Raw genomic sequence first — 20,106 nt, 5'->3', positions numbered from 1 at the left:
TTAAGAATAAACTCATTTATTTGTTTTTTAAAACCTTATAAACAACACTTTTTTAACAAAAACTATTACATGAGTAATGAATCTGGTAATCATTCTAGAAAAACAGTTAAGCACTTAAAGAAAAGTGTAATTTACAATGAAATAAATAACAATATTCAGTTAAGACAGAGTACATATTTTGGATGTTTGCCTATTTAAAACTATGTCCCTTCATATTGTTTCTGGATTTCTTTGTTCAGAATGGACCTCAATATGGCATGCCCTTAAATTTCCAGAAGTAAATACATCCAGTTTCTAATTGCTTTACTCTGATATCAGTTTGTTTCATTCCTATGACTCCAGGTAACTGAGATGTGATATACCTATTTAAAATCATTATCAGTAATCATATATCTATATAAGGATCTTAGCACTATTGCAAATTACAGAATTGTGCCCCAGATATCATCATAATGTTTAAATATTCTAAATGTTTGCGTTTTAGGCTGAACATAAAAAACATTAAACAACTTATTGTTTGAATTAAAATATTTGAAGTGTGAGTGGGGGAAAAAATTTGCATTAAGCTCCTGTGACTTTCTGATCCTGTTCAAAAACGTATCGCTGTTTTTTTTTAATTGGAAGGAAATCACGATGTGACAGTGCAATGCAGGGGTTCCTGTACAGCATATTCCAGCTGTGTGAAACTGTGCTCAGGATTATGGAGCTATTTTGTTCTATCAGCAGAACCACAAATGGGGTTTTCAGTTAATGTCTTAAGTTTGAAAGATTCTGTCGTCATGTCATCAGAATAGTAACACAGGGAGGACATTGAGACTCCAAGCAGACGGAGAGCATGCTTTTTCCACTAGGAACACAAGGGCTTGGCAGGTGCAGGGCATAAATAATGAAGCTTTTGGCCCACAGAACTGGTAATTCAGCCCACCACAAAGGACCTGGCATTTATTGCCAGTGCTTATTTAGCACATCCATCTCACTGTGGGTGAGTGCACAGTAGCTACCTCCACCTGCTAATCCGAAAACCCATGGCGCATGAGAGTATAGCTCAGTTCAGCAAAACAGACTGAGCTGGAATTGTTCCTTGTGTACAGTACAATACAAACCAGTGCAGTCTGGTGATAGAGAATGAACCCTAACGTGGCAGTGATGCAGCTTCGTCTTGGACTTGAGGTTTGCACGTTATTGATCAAGATATTCATGTGCTTGTCATGGCCTGTGGCAGGGAGTGAGAAAGGACAAAGAGAAGGCAAGAGTTTAGAATGTAGAAAGAGTGAGAAGACAGGAAGGATGGAACATCCTGTTAGGGAAGCACTGTGTTCCTTTGATAAGGCAAATTAGCACGTCCCTATCTTTCTGAAATCAATACTGAAGGCAACCATTTTTAATAAATGAAGATCTTAGCAGCTTGTGCCTATTCGGGCCTGTCTGCAAAGTGGAATAGAGGCCAATTCAGCATGTAAAATAAAAGTTCTTGACTTGCAAGGACTGTTGAAGATTCAGAATTTTACAATACAATGGTTAAAAATTAATAAAGTGTGTGTGAGTCAGGCAGACATTAAGTCTGTATTGTTAATCAAACAGGAGCTGTTACATGTGTATATGACCAGGCTTGATGGCAGTCTTGGTTAAATCAGCTGCCAGCACCTGAACAGGCACAGCTGGGCCAAAACACATTTTTCACTCTTCATACTTTTCCATTCACATGCTACAGTGTTTGAATTTTTAAAAGGAGCATTTAAGATGAGCATTTGTCCCCCATTTGATACATATAACTTTGTAGTCTGATCAAGATTAAAATTCTTAATGGCTTAAAAAGTTTTAAAAGCACTTTATACAGTAAATACAGTACAGGTATATTTCATTACTTTTTTCGTATAGTATATTCTATTTTGCAACGGTTAGAAAAGTTAACTTTTTGTTGCACCACTCTTTTTCACCGCTGTCTTGTTTATATTTCAAAATTGGATTCTTTGGCATTAATATAAAATTACTCCAGTGTGAATTATTAACTGTGAAAAATCACTTCTTCAGTGAGTAAATTGTCTAGAATCCAGATTAAAACTTTAGAAGCTGCTTAGCTCTTTCCCAAATAAGGGAGGTAGGCAAATTTTAAAACTAAACACTTATGAGATTTGCTCTTGTGAAGAAAGAAACGGCAGTTCTGTAAATGATAAATATGAGTTCTCAGTTTGAGAAATGCTGCCTAATGCCTAATGATGAGAGGGTCATACATTAGCATGGATAACAGAATTCTCAGTCTAGCTAAAATCGTTCTGTCCCTCGCCTTTAGTCCCTTAACCTTGTCCTGCCTATTCCCTTAATCTTGGTTTGCCAGGTTGTATTGTACTGTACTCTTGACACTCTAGCCATTGCTTGTGGCTTGCATGTGGACAGAGACTCTGAGCCTTTCTTTCAATTAACTGCAGCGTGTTTTCCAGAGTTGGCTTATGGATTTTGCTCCCAAACTGCCGAAAACACTAGTTTGCTTACAAGCTGACTCGCAAACACTGCTCTGTTGCAATGTGCTTGTTGAAAATCCAGCAGGGAGGGAAGAGGTGTGGAAAATCTTAGTTTTGTGATCTTCTCATCAGCAACTCTGTGTACCAGGATTTATTTTGTCATTGAATCCCCATACAGACTGGCAGATATTCTTTATCTGTTGGAATTTGAATGAACGATGCAGGAAGACTGTGCTGTATATCCTTGAATGTGTACTTTTACCTAAACTTTTTCCTGTTTTATTTTGCACTCGCTTGCATGCTCTGCAGTTAGTGTGTTTGTAACTGAAGTTTGTAACTAAAGATAGATTACACCTTTTGAGTCTACTTTATTACAAGCATACGCAGATAATAAGTATGTGTTTGAGAACTGGCATCTGAAGATATTCAGAGTTCATAGATTTGTTTTTATTCTAATCTTCAGAGCTTCAATACATCTTTTTATCGAAATAGAATCTTGATTTGGATCCTAAAACAACATGATCATTCAAATCTGCTGCAAGTTGTCCAGATCAGCAAATTATGCACTACATTGGAAAATTAAATAATAAAATCACAGTCTGCACTGTGGAAATTATGCAAAGAAAGCTACCATATTTTTTTCAAAGGTGAGCAAATATATCCATAATATAGTTATTATTGTAATAATTATGATTATTACAATTTATTCTTTTTAGCTACCATCAAGAGACTTTTTAAAGCAGGACTGCCTGACTAGGTCTGTGCATCCTGCACTTGCTCACAAAACTGCCTTTTTATTCCCTATTGTAATGTATAAAAAACAGTGTCTGCAAGACCCGTTGCATATTTTGTGAACAAGGGTGTAATCTAAGCTTTATGGTAACACTAAAGGCTGCACATTATTTTGGCTTCCCCCTTCATTTTGGGACAGGACAGACTTGCTCGTACTGTCTCGCCAAAATGGCCGATAATGTCCGCCTTCTAACCTCCGTTTGGCGCACCTTTTTATCTGTAGAATAGTGCAGCGTTCTGGCGTTCTCTCTTGACTGCTTTCACCTCGTCAATGTACACCTTTTGAGTTATTTTATTTTCTCTGCACTGGGGCTTGAAATGGGATTAACCTGATGATTTCCTGGGCCTGCAGGTCTTTGTGAATGAGGAACCTGTCCATTCAATTGGGTTCTCTAACTGCCAAAAAAGGCAAAGGGCTACAACCACACAATCTGCGCCATACTGATGTTTGCTTCCAAATCTCAACTAAGAATTTCTCAGACTCTCCAGTTACACCCTTTCCACTGTGCTAGGATTCTGATATTGCTCTATTAACAGCTACCTCATGTGCAGGACGAGTATCTGATATTTTCTTCAGATATTACCCCGGGCTACTAGTTTTAGATCTCTGATAAAGGAGTGAAAGGTACTTTCTTTTTCATTTCTTTTTTTCCCCTTATTTAAAACACTAATAGAACTACACATTTAAAATGCAAAGTCGGCATTTGCTAAGGGTAGTAATTTCTTCAGTAAAACAACAGAGGATATTGTCTCGCTGTGTTAAAATTCAGATCAGTTGTAAGGCCAGCAGGCACTGGGGACAGACATTAACATTTCATGACTAACCATCTACCCGCTTATATCCACTGAAGAATAAAGTGAACGAGAAAATCTTATTGGAAGGGTTATGAAATCTGCTGTTACACCCCTAAGGTATTCACATAGGTACACTTCTGTTACTTTTTATTCACAGTGTAATTAATATATCGCCACTTTGGTAACTGCATTTTAATTATTCATACAGAATAATGGCAAATCCCAACAGTACTTCCGCTGTGATAATACTATTTGTGGCCAGAATTTATATCTCCATATTCTGTCTTTAATTCTTCTCTGATAGACATGTGATACCATAATTTACTGACTTTTTTTAGTATTCATCTCCAAATAAATTAGGAAAACTGGGTTGTCAGAGATAGAGAGCCAAACACCATGATGATTTGACAGACTTGTAGCAAATCTGTGGGCTTAATCATGGACTCAACTAAGAAAGCAACCTTTCTGTGTCAGTGATCAAAGTAAGCCTATGTCAATTAATTCATGGCTTTGTTTCAATTAAGGCACTTTCATACAAAGAGTTGTATACCTAAAAGTCCAAAAAATATATCTGTGGCCTGATTATTCTTGAGTGGGCGACCTATCGATACAAGGTACCAAGCATGGCCTATTCCTTGTTTCCACTGGGCAAATGCAAAATACTTTATAAAGTTGCCATCTTCAATGTTACCTAAACCTAACTGCATCCTTGCAGAGATTAAAAGCAAAAAAAGTCTAACGTGTAGCCAGTTTTTATAGCAGTTTCATCATCAGCTGTAATCCATGTGGTGTTAACTGACCTGAGGTCAGGATCTTCCAGCCCACTCACCAATTCCCAGTGGTGTAAATTAGAAAGATTCTGGAGCTTACTGTCCGTCTTTTGTTAATACTGCCCAGTGAGGCTGCGGTCTGTGCTATATAGTCCATGGCTAAACAGCAACAGATTTCACTTATTGTCTAGTTTTTCTACAAGCTAAAATTCAGTTTTTGTTTTTGAAAATTCAGAATTGACAACACATATTTTGGATAGCATAACAGCAATTTTAATTACTTATTTAGGAAAATCTTGTATCCAAATTAAAAATACAAAAAATGTCTCAGTCTTGCATCTTATCCAAAGGACAGAACACCAGGGTCTAAATTAGTGACACAGTTGTTGATCTTATCAGCACTGGGAAAGAGACCATAATCAAAAATGCAGAGGGACATCATCTGCTTCTTTGTACACTGTAAGCCCACCCAGCACACAGGAACATTAGTGCTCAGGCAGAGAACTTCTGCAGGCTCTTCCAGTTGCATGTAAGTCAAAAATAAGCTGTGGGGTTAGGTGAGATTTGGTTGGTTATATGCTACTACTGGGGGAATCCCAGTCTCAGTTGGCTAATGACATCATCCATCAGTGTCTTTCTCAAGATACAAGCAGCAAGACCATACCTGCACTACACATGTGCACCTCTATCCCTGAACAAAAATTGTATTGGGTCCTGTGGTTTGAGCAAGATTCCTGTTTTGAAAATTGTCTAGATACTTAAATACAGCACCAGAACAGCTTAAAAAACTTAGTGGCATACTGAAAAGTTCATATTAATAGAAACAAGTTCATATTCTGACTTTCATTTTATGCATCATACTAACAATTATTATGCTTTCAAACTGAAGGTGTCCAAGTGATAATCTGAGGTTGGAATGTACAGTTTAATGGGATTTAGTGTATTTTTGATACAGCTGCCCTAAATTCACAAGAGGCCAGTCAGTTTAAACAGCACAAACAACAAAAGGTGAAGGACTCCACTTTCCTTACACAGCCTCATTCACTAAACCATTAAAGCATGTGGCCCACTGAAGTTAGTTTGTTTTTAAATTGAAAGAACACAAGAAACCTAAATCGCTGATAGAAATCTGAACTCCCAACTTGGAAGCACCAAAAAATCGCCAAACTTAGCCATTTGTCTTTCCAGTAAAACCTATGAATTGGGCTCTTTTAGGGACAAACTTTGGTAAGGACCTAAAGGGTGTGACTGCATGGTCCATATTTCTCTGCATTTTAAAAATGACATGCTCTCCCAGAGTCCTACATCCGTGCCATGAAGAAAACATACCTCCGCTATGATATGTGCAGTGAAAGGTTGCGTTTCCATTTTTTAAGTTTGATTTCTTTCCTCAGAAAAGTTGCTAGACTTGCACATGAGAATGGCATGCTTGGATGGAATTGGGTGACTTGTTCGACTGTACCCGTATACTGTATCTTTCTATTTTGTTCTTGTATCAGCCTTGCATTGGTTGCACCCTACTCTATTTTTGTCATAGAGCAATGGTACCCATGCATGTCACTGTGTGAAGGAATGGGCTGACCTTTCACCTTTGTTGTCATATAAATTCCTAGGAAGGAATCAATTTGAACAGGATCAGTTTCTTTGTCTGTTTGACTGTTGTTCGTTTTTCTTATTTGTCGTTATTTTAAGTGAGATATTTTGATTTTTGTTTTTAGCTGGGCCCTGTCCTATGTATCCCTTAACCCTAGCAGTGCCAATGCCAAATTAAACACTAAGACACAGATTTCTATATCTGACCATGACCGTATTAAAGGAATCAGCAGCTGCAACATAGAATGTAAACAGAATTATGAACAGTCTATTACAGCACATGCATCCTGCACATGTCTTTGCATTTTAATGTTTAAGCAATATCTGATAACAAAGTGATGTTGGTCTGAAAGCCATTTCAGCTGTATGAAGATACAGCTAATCCTTAAACTCTGCTATAGATATTTAAGTAAAAGCATTTGTGTCCAGGAATTGTATAACTTAAAATATGAGATCACTCAATGCCATATCTGCTATTGAATGGAATATTGTTTCTGAACACATTTGGCATCTATAAATGGTGCACTAGTTTAAGATTGAACTATTGCTCATCAATATACTAGGAATATTATGAAGAATAATCACAAACCCAGCTGACACAGGTGCCTGTGCATTTGTGTTGGCTATATAGAATCTAAGTGTAATAAAATGCTGTTACTGCACTTTCAATTACTGAAGCCCAATTATTACGCCCAGAGTCATGCTCTCTAGCAGGTTCATTAACATTGATCCCAAACTACCAGAAGCTGATTGTCTCCTCAAAACGAGGAAGATGTATCATTTGGATGGCCTTTGAAATAATATAAGTTACCTGCATAAATGAGTAACATCTATAGCCGCTCTCAGTGAAGAGGCAAAACATCATAAGAAGAACCAAGCAGCCCTGAGATGTTTCCCACTAACTGAGTACTGTATGTATCTGAAAATGTCCACCTGTCACACCACAGGTGACTGAGGTTTATTGGAGCAACCCTGTTAGCTTGCTCACCTCCTGTTAATGCAACTCTTACAAGAACTTGTACAAAGTGCTGTCAGTCCTCCACCGCAGAAACACTCCAACGTGCCTGTTTTCTGAACTCCCCATTCAGGGGCCAGTATTGCAGTTAAAGTGTTCCAGTAAATGATACAGCCACCATTAACGGATCATTCAAAGAAATGGCAAACATTGCAATTAAATCACACATTCTGTTATTAAATTTAAAGGAAACAACAAGGAACTAATACAATAAAGGTGGATGTTTACGCCAGTCTGAATGAAAACACATTTTGAGCTACCCAACAATTATAAATTCTACATGCATTCATTTATGGTTGTTTTTCAAACAATATAAGCAATAAAGACTCTGCTACAAAGTAATGATTTGTTTATGATAAGTGGGTCAAGCTTTTGTCCTGACCTAGGCATGTATAGCCTTTTGTACAGGTATGATAGCAGGTTATGCCAGGTAGTCTTTCAACATGTCTTTAAATATTATGCATATATTATGCATGTTTTCACTTTAACTTCATTTAAATGGAATTAAGAAGGTGTTTTTGACTTTTATTGGAATGTTAACTCATATTATCATAGAACCTGAGTGATTTGAGAAATGATGAAAAAAAAACATTTTAAATCTGGACATCAAAATTTGTCCAGATGTATTTAAAGAGTCTAGTCTTTTTACTGGCTTTTTACTTTTAAGTTTTAAAATCAGAGTAAGAAAATGATGTAAGATAAATTTTTGGTTGGTTTAAGACCAGTTATAAATGATCACTAATAAAAAATATCACATCAAATAAAAAACTGTCTTATTGAGAATTCAGCAGCACAAAAAAATCACACAGCTTTGAAATTTGAGTAAAAAGGGCTGCTGGTTTCATGATGCACTTAATTTTGTTAAAAACATGTATATTCTATACAAGTGAAATCACAAAGAGTTCTTCCGTTTCAAAAGTGTGTTGACACAGTTGGGGTTAAAACATTTTAAAGGACAGAGTGTGTTACTTTATTGCTCAGCTACGCACTGTAGATGAAAGGAAGCTGGTGAACCATATACAACAGGGATAGATATATAATGTGAAGCGATGCTGCCTAATGTGTGTGACTTGGCATTGAGAAGCTACTTTTAAAGGTGCTACATAAAATAAAGTTTATTACTATTAGATTTCTTTTTGACACACAATTTGTACTCTATATACTGTACCTATCAATTTCCATGTATTCTGTATCTGCTTCAAACAGAGATCCAAAGAATGTTATTTTTAAAATCCACTTTCTTTGTCAGAAGAACATGAAGTCTGAGCACTGAAACCCATTCAGGGTTTATTTTACTGTGCGACTCGGTTCTTGTCCACAAGACCAAGAGAGAAAGAGTGATCTCCTTTCAAGCCCTGATGTGTGAGACCGAGTACCCACTGAAAACATGCTTTAATTTCTTTTGTTTAATTGGAAATCACAGTCTCCTTCCTCTCTCTCCTCTCCCTCTCCCTCTCCCTGCACCCCCTCCCCCAACATGAGTATTTCTCGGCGTGAGTGGATTGAGTCAGCTGTCCTGTCTGCCGCCTTGCTGCTTGCGTCTTGTTCTGCCTCTTGTCTTGTGTGTGCGTCTCCTGTCCTCCCAGTCCGTCTGTCTGTCTCTAACCCCCCTCCTGACCCCCCCTCCACCTGTTTACATTCAATCTGTCTGCATGACGAGTCCGTCCCACCTCACCTCCCCCCAGACACTTTCCAGCTCCTTCTTTACCTGCCTCTCACCTCTGACGCAGACATCAATGATTTTACACAGCTCTGTGCACGTTAACCGCAAAAGAAAGGGTATTTCCTCAATTGCTTTGCTTTTTAAATTAAATTAATATTTAAGTGTTAATTGATTGATTAGCCCCATAAATAATAATTCCAAAGGGAAATATGGGAAAGACGGTTTTAGATGTTTTTGAGCATTAGAGTCTGTCTGGAAGACCCTTCTGCAGTGAAATGTGGGAGGTATGATCCATCCTATAACAGCTCTTTTAACTATTGCCAAAAGAAGTAGATTGATTGCTTTTAAAAAAATTGTATTTTTGCATGAAATAAAAAATGGTCAGAATCCAAATCTAACTCAAAAATTAATCAGAAGAAGTCTGGTTTTAGAGCAGGTTTAGTTTATGAGAAAGAACAATGCTATACAATGTGATGAAAAATGTTTTTGCTCTTATTTCTTTGAATAGTGTTTTTATAGACATGTATATAGGAGGACATAGAAAACATGTACAGTATGTTGGTAGATACACGACTATAAATGAAAATTTGATTATTTGACAGTTTCAAAATATGGTACAACTGAATTTTTCAATTAATGTTTTTAACAAATTGGAGACAAAAAATCTGAAGCTCTAAGGCTACCTGAAATATTGATTTAGTTGTGGTCACAACCTCCTTCTGTTCTTTTTAATTACCACGCCAGTACAGAGTAATCCTGTGAGAAGACAAACCTGTTCACGCGTAGTCCTGTCCCCGGTGATGTGAGTGGGGATGTTAGATCTCCTGTAAGGAGCAGGTGATTGCAAGCCTGCAGAAGCGAAGTGTGAGACTGTCACCTGATAAACACCTGGGAGAGTTTCTTGGCCTGCCAGAGCCGTGTAAATGTGCCTCCATGAGCCTTCCCATCACACGCCCGGCCATTTCTATTCCCCTGCTTAGGTCTGAAAGCTGCATCTACTTCTCTGGAGCAGAGATGCACAACCTTTTGTAAATGTAGTCAAGCATTTTCTATCCATTTTATTCTTCTTTTGTTTGTTTATGGTATGCTATTTTATGACTACAAGTACTATTACTATTTCTAGCATTACTTTCTATATGTATTTATTTTCTGTTACTCTGCCAGGGTGTGATGTGACAATGTGCTCCAGTCACATTGGGTCACATCAGCTGGAGGAAAAAAAAAACTTAAAACAGCATTGAAGTGGGTTTTCCCCTCCTCCCTCTTCCCACTCCCTCTCTCTTTCTTCCCCAGCCTCCTTCCTTTCTTTCTCTTTTTCTCTCCAATCTTCGTCTGGGCATGCTAGCGACCCTTCAGTTATATTCCTCTATGCATTTTATCTCTATTTCTCTCTTATTTTTATTGTTTATTTTACCTACTATGCATGATGTCTGTGGAACTGATAGCTGCATCTATCAATGGAACCGTGTCAGATCTAAAACGGCTTTGTCCAGTCAATCTACCCTGAACCACAAAAATTTGATTAAAGTTTCTCATCTTTAGTCCTAGTGGGATAGCAAGCAAATCATTCTGTGAGCAGCTCTGAGATTAAAACACAAGTCTGCTTACTTGCATATGTGTTAACAACAGAAGATCACTCCTGTTAGTGGGGATGATTGGTAGAAAGGAATCAGAACACACAACATCAGGCACTCCTTTGACACCACTTCCTGTCCAAGGGCCAGCCCAACTGAATGCCCATTTCTGGCTGGATGCGAAGTTTCAGGTGAAGGAACTTTCTGGTGCTGTGTGGCAGTAGACTGTGTTGGTACAAAATGATAATGATAATGGCATATTATCGTTTAGGTCTTTCTAAGAAGTGGGGTGGTCCTGATTTAGATGTTTAATAAAGCAATGAATAATGGAATTAAAAAGATGAGAAACTAGTAATAGATTTTTGTGTATTTAAATGTGCTGTGATGGGTCAAATATTGGTCAATGGAACCTTGTTGCTATGAATTGTTGCTTTAATGTCAATATTTCTTGTTGGTGAAGCAATTTTGTTAGTTTAGTTTTTTATTGATTTAATTTGTTTTTAATTTTATGTTTTTAGGGCCACCCTCAAAACACGGCTCACTTTCCTCTGCTTGTTTTGTTACCTTTCTCTTTTTCTCCCTGCCAGTCCGCCGGGTGCCACCCAGATTCTCCATCATGCCCACCAGTCACGAGATCATGCCCGGGGGCAGTGTCAACATCACCTGCGTGGCGGTGGGCTCCCCCATGCCCTACGTCAAGTGGATGCTGGGAGCCGAAGACCTGACTCCGGAAGACGAGATGCCTGTAGGACGTAATGTACTGGAGCTGAACAGTGTCAGGGAATCTGCCAACTACACCTGCGTGGCTCTGTCCAGCCTTGGCGTCATTGAGGCTGTAGCACAGATCACTGTCAAGTGTAAGATCAGTCTGCGCATTGGAAACCTCTTTTTTCTGGAATAGTTGCAAATCTGTAGAAAAGGAGTTCCTTTCCTTTTATTTACTGAGCAAGCCAGTTGACAGGATCTAGTAAAAACATAAATGATACTTTCCTACAGATAGCTGAAGTTTTTGCATATTAGTAAGCTGTATGTGGATGATTTATTTTTTATTGCTATTTAATTTTGTAGCTCAAGTTTAGAAAGCCTTTCTGTTTTTAATAATTTAAGTTTTATTTCTCTTACAAATAATAATTTATTTCTCATTCTGTTTCTTTAGAAAGAAGGCACATTCTGAACATGTATCAGCCAATCTAAATCCAGTGTTATAGAAAAGTGTTTTTAAACAGTTGTTTCTCCCTAAGGCTGTATTACAGGAAAATGAAAAGGAATTGAGCTCAGGAAGAGTCGCAGTTCCATATGGGGCTTGTTCTTGCCATGTGTGAATCCCTTTTGGGGATAATGTCATTTTCTATGTTCTTCTTTCACCCCAGCACTGCCTAAGCCTCCAGGGACTCCTATTGTGACCGAAACCACAGCAACCAGTATCACCATCACCTGGGATTCAGGCAACCCTGACCCTGTCTCATACTACATCATCCAGTACCGCGGCAAGCAGGTGGACAGCAAGTTTGAGACCGTAGATGGCATCACCACCACCCGCTACAGCATCGGAGGGCTTAGCCCAAACACCGAGTACGAGATCCGAGTGTCTGCTGTCAACACCATCGGTCAGGGTCCCCCCAGCGAACCTGTGGAGGCCCGCACAGGAGAACAGGCCCCTGCCAGCCCTCCACGCAACATCCAGGCCCGCATCATTAGTCCAAACACCATGATGGTGAGGTGGGACGAGCCCGAGGAGCCTAATGGGCAGATCAAAGGGTACCGCGTGTATTACACCATGGACCCCTCCAAGCCCATGAGCCTCTGGCAGATACACAACGTGCAGGACAGCGTCATCACCACCGTGCAGAGCCTGGTGCCATCCGAGACGTACACGATCCGGGTGCTGGCTTTCACCTCTGTGGGAGACGGCCCGTTCTCCGACCCCATTCACGTGAAGGTCCTGCAGGGAGGTGAGAGCAGCAGCTGCCTTCTGTGTTCGTGCAACTCAGGAAATAAGGAGCACAGGCAATCATACAGGGGAGAAGTACAATCCTGGGTGGAAAAAAGAAAAAATAATCTTGTATTTCTATATAATTACATGAAGATATACATGTATGTACTTATGTGTGCATACACTTATACAGTACATGCGTGTATGCTTTATATTTGTATAGTTTTGTGTATGAGGCGGAAATCTTTGTGTGGACTACAGAAGATTTTTATTTGATAAGCTTTTCAGAGTATCCAAATGGGTTTGTTGCTGTTAAAAAGAAACAGGATGAAGCAAAATACAAATAAATTCAGCATTTTTACAACAATTATCAGTATTCTGGTGGTGCAGCTAATTTGAAGTTTGAACTGTGCAGCTATATGAGCCTAGCATACATTTGGATACTTTCATGATTAACATGGAGCTTTTTATTTTTTGATGCTTTATACAAGTGCCGGGACAGCCAGCTAAATTCCAAGTAGGAGCAGTTTCTGCCAATAGCATTGAGCTGACCTGGGAGCCAGCCTATGATAAGGAAGGGATCATCACCTATGAGCTGCACTACAAAGAGGGCAAGTTTGGAACCGAGGTAAAGCAGTTTTACTTTTCCTTTTGATGTCTTTGTGGCTCTAGACATCAAAGGACAATGGTGCTCTGCTCCAATATCTGCTTCTCATTTTCTTGCATTTCTCTGTCAGTTCTTTTAAAATTATAGTAATCCCTTGTCAACTGCGAGGTTTACATTTTTCCACGGTAGATAAATTCACGCTTGGTAAACATCAGACCTTATGGGAAACACAGGATTAGGGGATCTGTCATGATTCAACATACTGTATTAAAGTCTCTGTTGCATTTTATTCACCTATAGTAAAGTAAAACATGACATTGGAGTGAAGAAAAGCACAATATATTTTGGAAATAATAATGTATGGATAGTTTTTAAATGAGTATCTGGCATAATTCTTACTTCTATTGCTATGATAATGTAGTTTGAAATGGTAGACAGAAAATTCCACCCAGAGACTCAAAACCAATAAGGTAAATTTGTAAATATCAAGGTATTACTATATATACTGTAGTACATCTGCATTGAGAATAAAATATGTCTTCTATTGTCTTTACTTAATCTTTGGTTTTACGCAGTAAGATGGCAAGTGATAGAAGGCCTTTCTGACCATCTATTCTGTAAGGTAGTTAGTGGTTAATTCATCCAGCCATTTCTTGAAGGAAACATTGAATTTCATTGAATTTCAGTGCAATAAGCAATTTAATTACAGTAATAACCCACAGAACCTTTGTGCAGACAAAAATATTTGGTGAAACCTTTCATTTGGTACACTAATTTAATATACATACATTACTCCAACTTAAGTATTTACTCCTTCTTATAGAATCCTGGTGGTTCGTAGCGTGCAAAAGCACATCCAAGTCAATTTACTGATTTCAAACAGATTCTTATCATTGCAAGACTAGTGCTGAGTTCTCCCTGTCTGAATGCAGTTCATTCACCCACCTAATATTTTTAAATCACCTTCAAGGAAGAATCAGATTGAAAACATTGAGAAGGCACTGCTGAAATAAGTACTGCTTCAGTACTTGGCACTCACTCTTATTGAAGCAACGGTGTGAAATGATCATATAAAGCAGTTGATCCCTGTCTGTGTGCAGTATGAGAGGAGTGCTGTAGAATAGGATTTTGTTTTACCTGGATTACATTAAAAAGGTGTGTGCTGCCCTATCTTTGCTCTCTAATGGATGTTTTTTTATTTATTTGGGGTGTGATAGAGGGGGTTTTACTATAATATTGCAGCATTATGTTTTCCTTTCTGAACAGGTCGTCAAAACATTTGGCCCCACTTCTTCTTATACTGTAGAAGGCCTGCGAGCCAACACTGAGTACTTCTTCTCACTGGCAGCCATCTCCGACAAGGGGATCGGCGCGTTCACCAACGAGATATCACAGAAAACGTCCCAGGCCAGTACGTTACCCCTTCTTTTTCTACTTTCTCTTTTCGCTTTAAAGATGCCTGAGAGAGGTGATGTTGGGATACACACCTAGAATGCATTCATACCAAAATATGCTGTTCGTTTTGACTCAAAGGGCACAAGTAACTCCAAGTCAGGAAATTAAAACGATAAATCTTAACTTTTTTTTTTCTTTTACTGAAGCAAGGGAGGTTCTCAGCTCATGGCCAGAAAATAGCTGAAGAAAATGCTTTTTTTCCCCCATAGTGTTTGAATTGTGCTTATTGGACACTGCCAAAATGTCATGCCTTAGGAAAAATATCAAGTTAATGTGGTCCACAGAAAAGTACTTTTAATATTCAGTATAGAAATTACTTTTCCTTCCTGGAAATAATGCTTATTTCACTATAGGCAGCTGTTCAGGAATATATCATAGGAAAAGTCAAATTTAGTGTTTAAAATTATATGTTGTCAGCCATCTTTTCTACATCCATTGACAAATAATGTATGCATCCCAACATCTCTTGTCTTGGACTGAAGGTGTGTTGATTTGAACCCTCATCTTAAACTGAACTGAATATTAATTTTGCCTCTTGATCACTGTCAGGTTGAAAATGATAAGGTGATGGCTGGCGATGTTCTTTTTTTTTTTTCAAAGAAAAGGTTTAGCCATAGTAACAAATAGTAATCAAATGTCTGACCATTGTGTTTAGTTTAATGGATTATAATAATGTGCCTCCATTTTAAGGGAAGATTTCACTGGCTGTGGATGCCTCAACCAACGTTTCTTGTATTCCTTTGGTTGTTTTTCTTTGAGTTACGTGTTTCTGTGTGTTATATCCTACCAAAAACAAATGTGCTTATGTGAAGAGGTTGATTCCAGACAAGAGCAGTGATTTTTTTTCTTTTTTTCACAGCAAGTGCACTTTTTCTTGTTACTGAAACCCACAAATTTCATTGCTCTAGACTTCCATGACTTTCTGAAGCACTTACCTGTGTAGGGGTGGTAGGAAGGTAGACCTTCTTCCTGTAACGAGAAGGGCAGCTTTGTTTAGATGCCTCTGGTGAAGGAAAATGCCAACAAGCTCTTTCTTCCCGTGGCCAGTGCCTACAGAATGACCCCCCCTGAGCCAAGCACTGACCACCTCACTGCCTTAACACACCTTTTGAAACCTTGCAACGAGTTGGATAATGCTAACAACCGTCTTGCCAAAGGAATGCTGAACTCTTAAGTCAAGTAGGAGGCAGGTCAATGTTATTCTCCGTTATTTATGAAGGCCATTTGGTCATTCCCTCAATTTTGCCTATACGTTAGAAAATTACATTTTGCAAAATATACTGTACTCCCTTAATCAAAAAGTGCTGGAAAATTGGAAATATGTGCTTCTGTTTTTGAAGTCACCCTTTCAATCATGTAGTTTATTTAGTTGCCTTTCCAGTTGCCTTTAGTTCATTCACAAGGAATCTGAACTGCCACTTCCTGAACTGAAGGAAAATAACACAAACTTAGAATATATACCACTGTAAAATCTGTATGGTTCAACAAACAAAAATAAATATTGCTGGAGGCGGTGGAGGTCTGAACTATGTGTGTCTATATGTAGAATAAGCTTTCAACGTTTGTTTCTTTCCTGCATGAGTGATATCCTTTAGGCACATGGGTGCAGCTCAGTTCTTCCAATTTCCAAGTAATTGTACTTGAATTACAGAACAGTTGAGAGGGAAGGATGTTCAGGGGGTATCATTCATGTGCTATTGCAGTTGGCATAAGTAGGAAAAATAACACTCTCCTATCAAAGTCCGAGGAAGACATCTTCATTCGTTCCGCCCTTCCTGAGGGCCAGGTGTTGGCGTTTTCCTTCTGGGGAGTGCTCACATGTTTCCATGTTGAATGTGAATGCAAGAGGGAAGTCATGGTAGTGGGAGGCCTCTTTAACACATTCCTGTTTCTACCAGCCCGATGGGGAAAACACTGTCGACCCCAGTCTTCACCATTACTAGCTTGTAGCAGATGTAAAACTGTCAAATGGTTCAGCTGCATGTGTCACTCCAACAAGGCAAAAGTTTTTAATTGGGAGCTCTAGGTAAATATGCACTGCATCCCTGGTTACTGGCAGCCTAGGCATGACCTATGTTGTGTGTCCATCCATCATCTGGCGTTTCTTTGTATGTCTATGTATGTATATACGTGTCATGGTGCCTTTATTTCTGTGTTGCATTGATTCAGAATGGAAGTAGGCACAGACACATGGATTGGATTGGATACACTTTCCTCCGTCTCTTTCTCTCTTTCTCACTCTTCTCTGTTTGAAACTACTCTCCATGGAATGGCTTGACGTCACCTAGCTTTTTACTTTTGTTCTTTGTTTTTTGGAGCGCGTACGGCTCACGTCACATGAGGAACAGCTTGTGGTCTTTGCTGTCGGTTGGTTCTTATGTGACAGTCAGCACAGCACTAAGCAAAATATTGTGAAACAAAATCCATTAAACTAAAGGTAACAGTAAGTATACATGGGGACTTTTTTAGCCCACTGCTTGAAATGACAGACTCAGATCCTTCAGCCCATTCTTTATTATGCCTTTTTTTGATATTGTGGGGTGATTTTGAAAGTTTGAAAGGCAACACAAACAACATTAAAGATCCAGATTATCTGCCTAAGGTCAAGGAAAAATCTGTTGTAGCTTCAAGCTTGTGGACAGAGCTATGCTAAGAAACTGTGCATATACTGTAGCGAAGGTGTTTTAACAGTAAAATGTATAGTACTCAATTATCAAGGCATATTTGCACAGTGTTTGTTTAACCTGGAATTACTGCACATTCAGCTTGATGTTTTTTTAAAAGTGTAATAATCACAACTTATTTTTTCTATGTATGTGTTATTATTATAACCACATTTGCGTACATACTGTATGAATGTGGAACACTGATACATTGTGGTATCTCACCGGTTTGTATAGACTGCACCTACCATATCCTCTTAGAACACATAGTAATATGTATTTGTATTACGCATAGTAGTAATGAGTATTTTTTTTTCCTTTAGAAGCAGTAATTTGAGGATTTCTCCATATTGTAGGTGTATATATTTCCAGCAGTTACAATATTTTTTATGAAAATAACAGAACGGACAATTCTTTTTTCATCACTCTTTCCTATCACACCACACTATCAGTTCCAGCCTTTCTTTCAGGAAGGGCAAGTGGCTTTGTCTGAAAGCCTTCAGATAGCAAATTCTCCAAATTAATAGCTACAGATGAATCTTTCCTGGGAAACTGCATTTTTGTGATATGGCTCAAGAGTCTGGCCTCCTGCAGGGGTTAAAATTGTGCTCGTTTTTTCTTATTAAAGAGGTCAGGAAGGTCATTCAGGCTTGGACAGTCATAAAAAATGTCTTATTGATACCTTCAAGGTAAGTGTTGGCTGTTCTCAAGCGGTTTCGCACATCCAGTCCACCTGCTTTAAGCTTTTAATAACATGCAGTCAACAGGCAGCCTTTGGCAAGTCAGCTATATTGGTGATTAAACTGCAGAGAGCGTGTTTCATTATTTTCTGTTTCTCATAATTATACCCTGTGAACAAAGAGAAAAATAATTATTTAGGAATTGGAGTATCTCATTTGCTTTTACTCTGTTTAAATATGTGATTAAATCCTTGAAAAAAATAATTAATCCACTGAATAACGTTGAAGTGGTGTGTTTGACAGAATTTGATAAAAAATCATAATGATTGAACAAAAATGTGTGCTGTCCAATGGTGTGGCGTGTCTTCCTAATCTGTTGTTCTGAGAACACTACCTTTACCATTCAGAAGTCAAATTTGTGTAAGCTAGGCCAACTCAGAAAAAACAAAGATGAGTCTGTGTAAATAAAAAATTATATTAGTCAACAGAAGACACAATTTCAAATTGGGAAATAATTATCGGTGTTGCATAAATCAAATCAACTTTTTAAATTGTATTTACCTTTACATAACCAGAACCATTTTTAAGCATTTTACCAAGTGACATCATTGTCAACTGCAGTAATAACACAATGAAAGAGCCACACAGAACACAATAGCAAGGGATTAGGTTGACGTTTATACTAACGCAAATCACTGGTAGAGTCAGAATAAATCTTTAGTGAACATTGTATTCTGCAAATGGTGCTACTCTTCCCTACTTAAAATGGTTTCACATCACTGGTGGAGAGTGCATTATAGGAGTCTACATGAATGAAGTGGCTGGCACTGTATCATGAATACAAACATGCTTAACTTCACCCCAGTGGTTTTTCTGTGCCTGAGGCCTATGACCGCTAAATGTTCTGGCAGTGTAAGAAACTGCAAATATTCAAGAAGAATGCAGTATCACATATCAGGAATTATTTTCTCTCAAAGAACCAGAGAGTACAAAATGTAAGTTCCCCTGATATAAAACTAATACAGCTTCATAGTGCAAAATAGACCATGACAATGTAAAGTAAAAATTGTTCTTAAAAAAATATTTTCTTTTCTCCCTTTTCTAACTGAAGCTATAAATCTGTCATGCCTGTTCTTTGCCTTCTGGCAGTTATACTGCAAGTACAATTCCTGTGCTTGATACTCTAGTGTACAGCCCTCTTAAATATGAACACACCCCTCACTGGAGCACTGTAGGACTGCTCAGCACACAACAGGCTTGTACCATCTATAATAAGAGCAAAACATTTGCTGACAGGCTAACCTTCCTTTTCCAAGACAGTCAGATACATTTAAACCATAATATTTTATCTGTGAAAGACCATTAAAAATGTACAACCAAAAGAAAGAATTAACCAACTCGTGCTGCTGGAAGTCTATAACAGTATTACCTACTCAATGAGCAGTGTGGACTGTATTGCGAATGGAAAATTTGTGTTCTTTCAAAAACGGTTATAAGGGTTCAAGATTTTTTATGTGAAGTCAAATGCGATGGGAGGCAGCTATTTATGCAGGCCATTATGCCCACTGAGGGCGAGAATAAATAATATCCACTGTTTGGTCAATTCCAGGCAGCTTTTCGTTTGGGAGAAATGGCTTTTTATTTCAATTTTTTTGGGATAATGGAATAACCTTTTGTTCACCCCTTCAATTTCATCCCCCCTTAACTAACAGTTCCTCAGTTCCTACTCAAATCATGTCGTTTGTTTTGTAAATGTGCCTTAGCTCCTCGGCCTGACTGGCCCAGTGTTTCCTCCTCATTGGCACACTAGTTGCTGTGGTGCTAGAGGTTAATGCCTGTGGTAGCTAAATTCTCAGTTCTACACAAAGGGAAGATTAACATTTCTGTTCTGCATTTGTGGACAGCAATGATCCTGCATAACAGCTGCATCTCCAGACTCTGAAAGGCTGTACCATGTTATTGAATGAGTAAAGGTTGATTCAGTTTATGTGTAGTCAAGGTCTAGGGGTGTCCACAAGCAGTGTACAGAGGAGCTTGATTGTCACAGTGCTTGGGGGTCATCTGCAATAGATGACAGATGTAGCAGGGGAAACTTTGGGCAGGTTTA

General features: G+C 38.5%; 1 protein-coding gene across 10 annotated transcripts in view; it reads left to right on the top strand.

Moving 5' to 3' along the window:
* ptprsa (protein tyrosine phosphatase receptor type Sa) overlaps positions 1–20,106 on the top strand; it is a 313,640-nt gene that overhangs the window by 206,266 nt on the left and 87,268 nt on the right. For all 10 annotated transcript variants that reach the window (XM_069186054.1, XM_069186057.1, XM_069186055.1 and 7 more), the window contains 4 exons: positions 11,249–11,518; positions 12,032–12,613; positions 13,086–13,222; positions 14,468–14,612. In XM_069186054.1, coding sequence (XP_069042155.1) covers positions 11,249–11,518; positions 12,032–12,613; positions 13,086–13,222; positions 14,468–14,612 — 1,134 coding nt within the window. The remainder of the gene's footprint in view (positions 1–11,248; positions 11,519–12,031; positions 12,614–13,085; positions 13,223–14,467; positions 14,613–20,106) is intronic.

The sequence above is a fragment of the Lepisosteus oculatus genome, chromosome 29, assembly GCF_040954835.1.
Source record: "Lepisosteus oculatus isolate fLepOcu1 chromosome 29, fLepOcu1.hap2, whole genome shotgun sequence".
Lineage (NCBI taxonomy): Eukaryota > Metazoa > Chordata > Actinopteri > Semionotiformes > Lepisosteidae > Lepisosteus > Lepisosteus oculatus.
The sequence above is the reverse complement of the archived record's forward strand: the minus strand, read 5'-3'. Positions and strand labels throughout refer to the sequence as shown.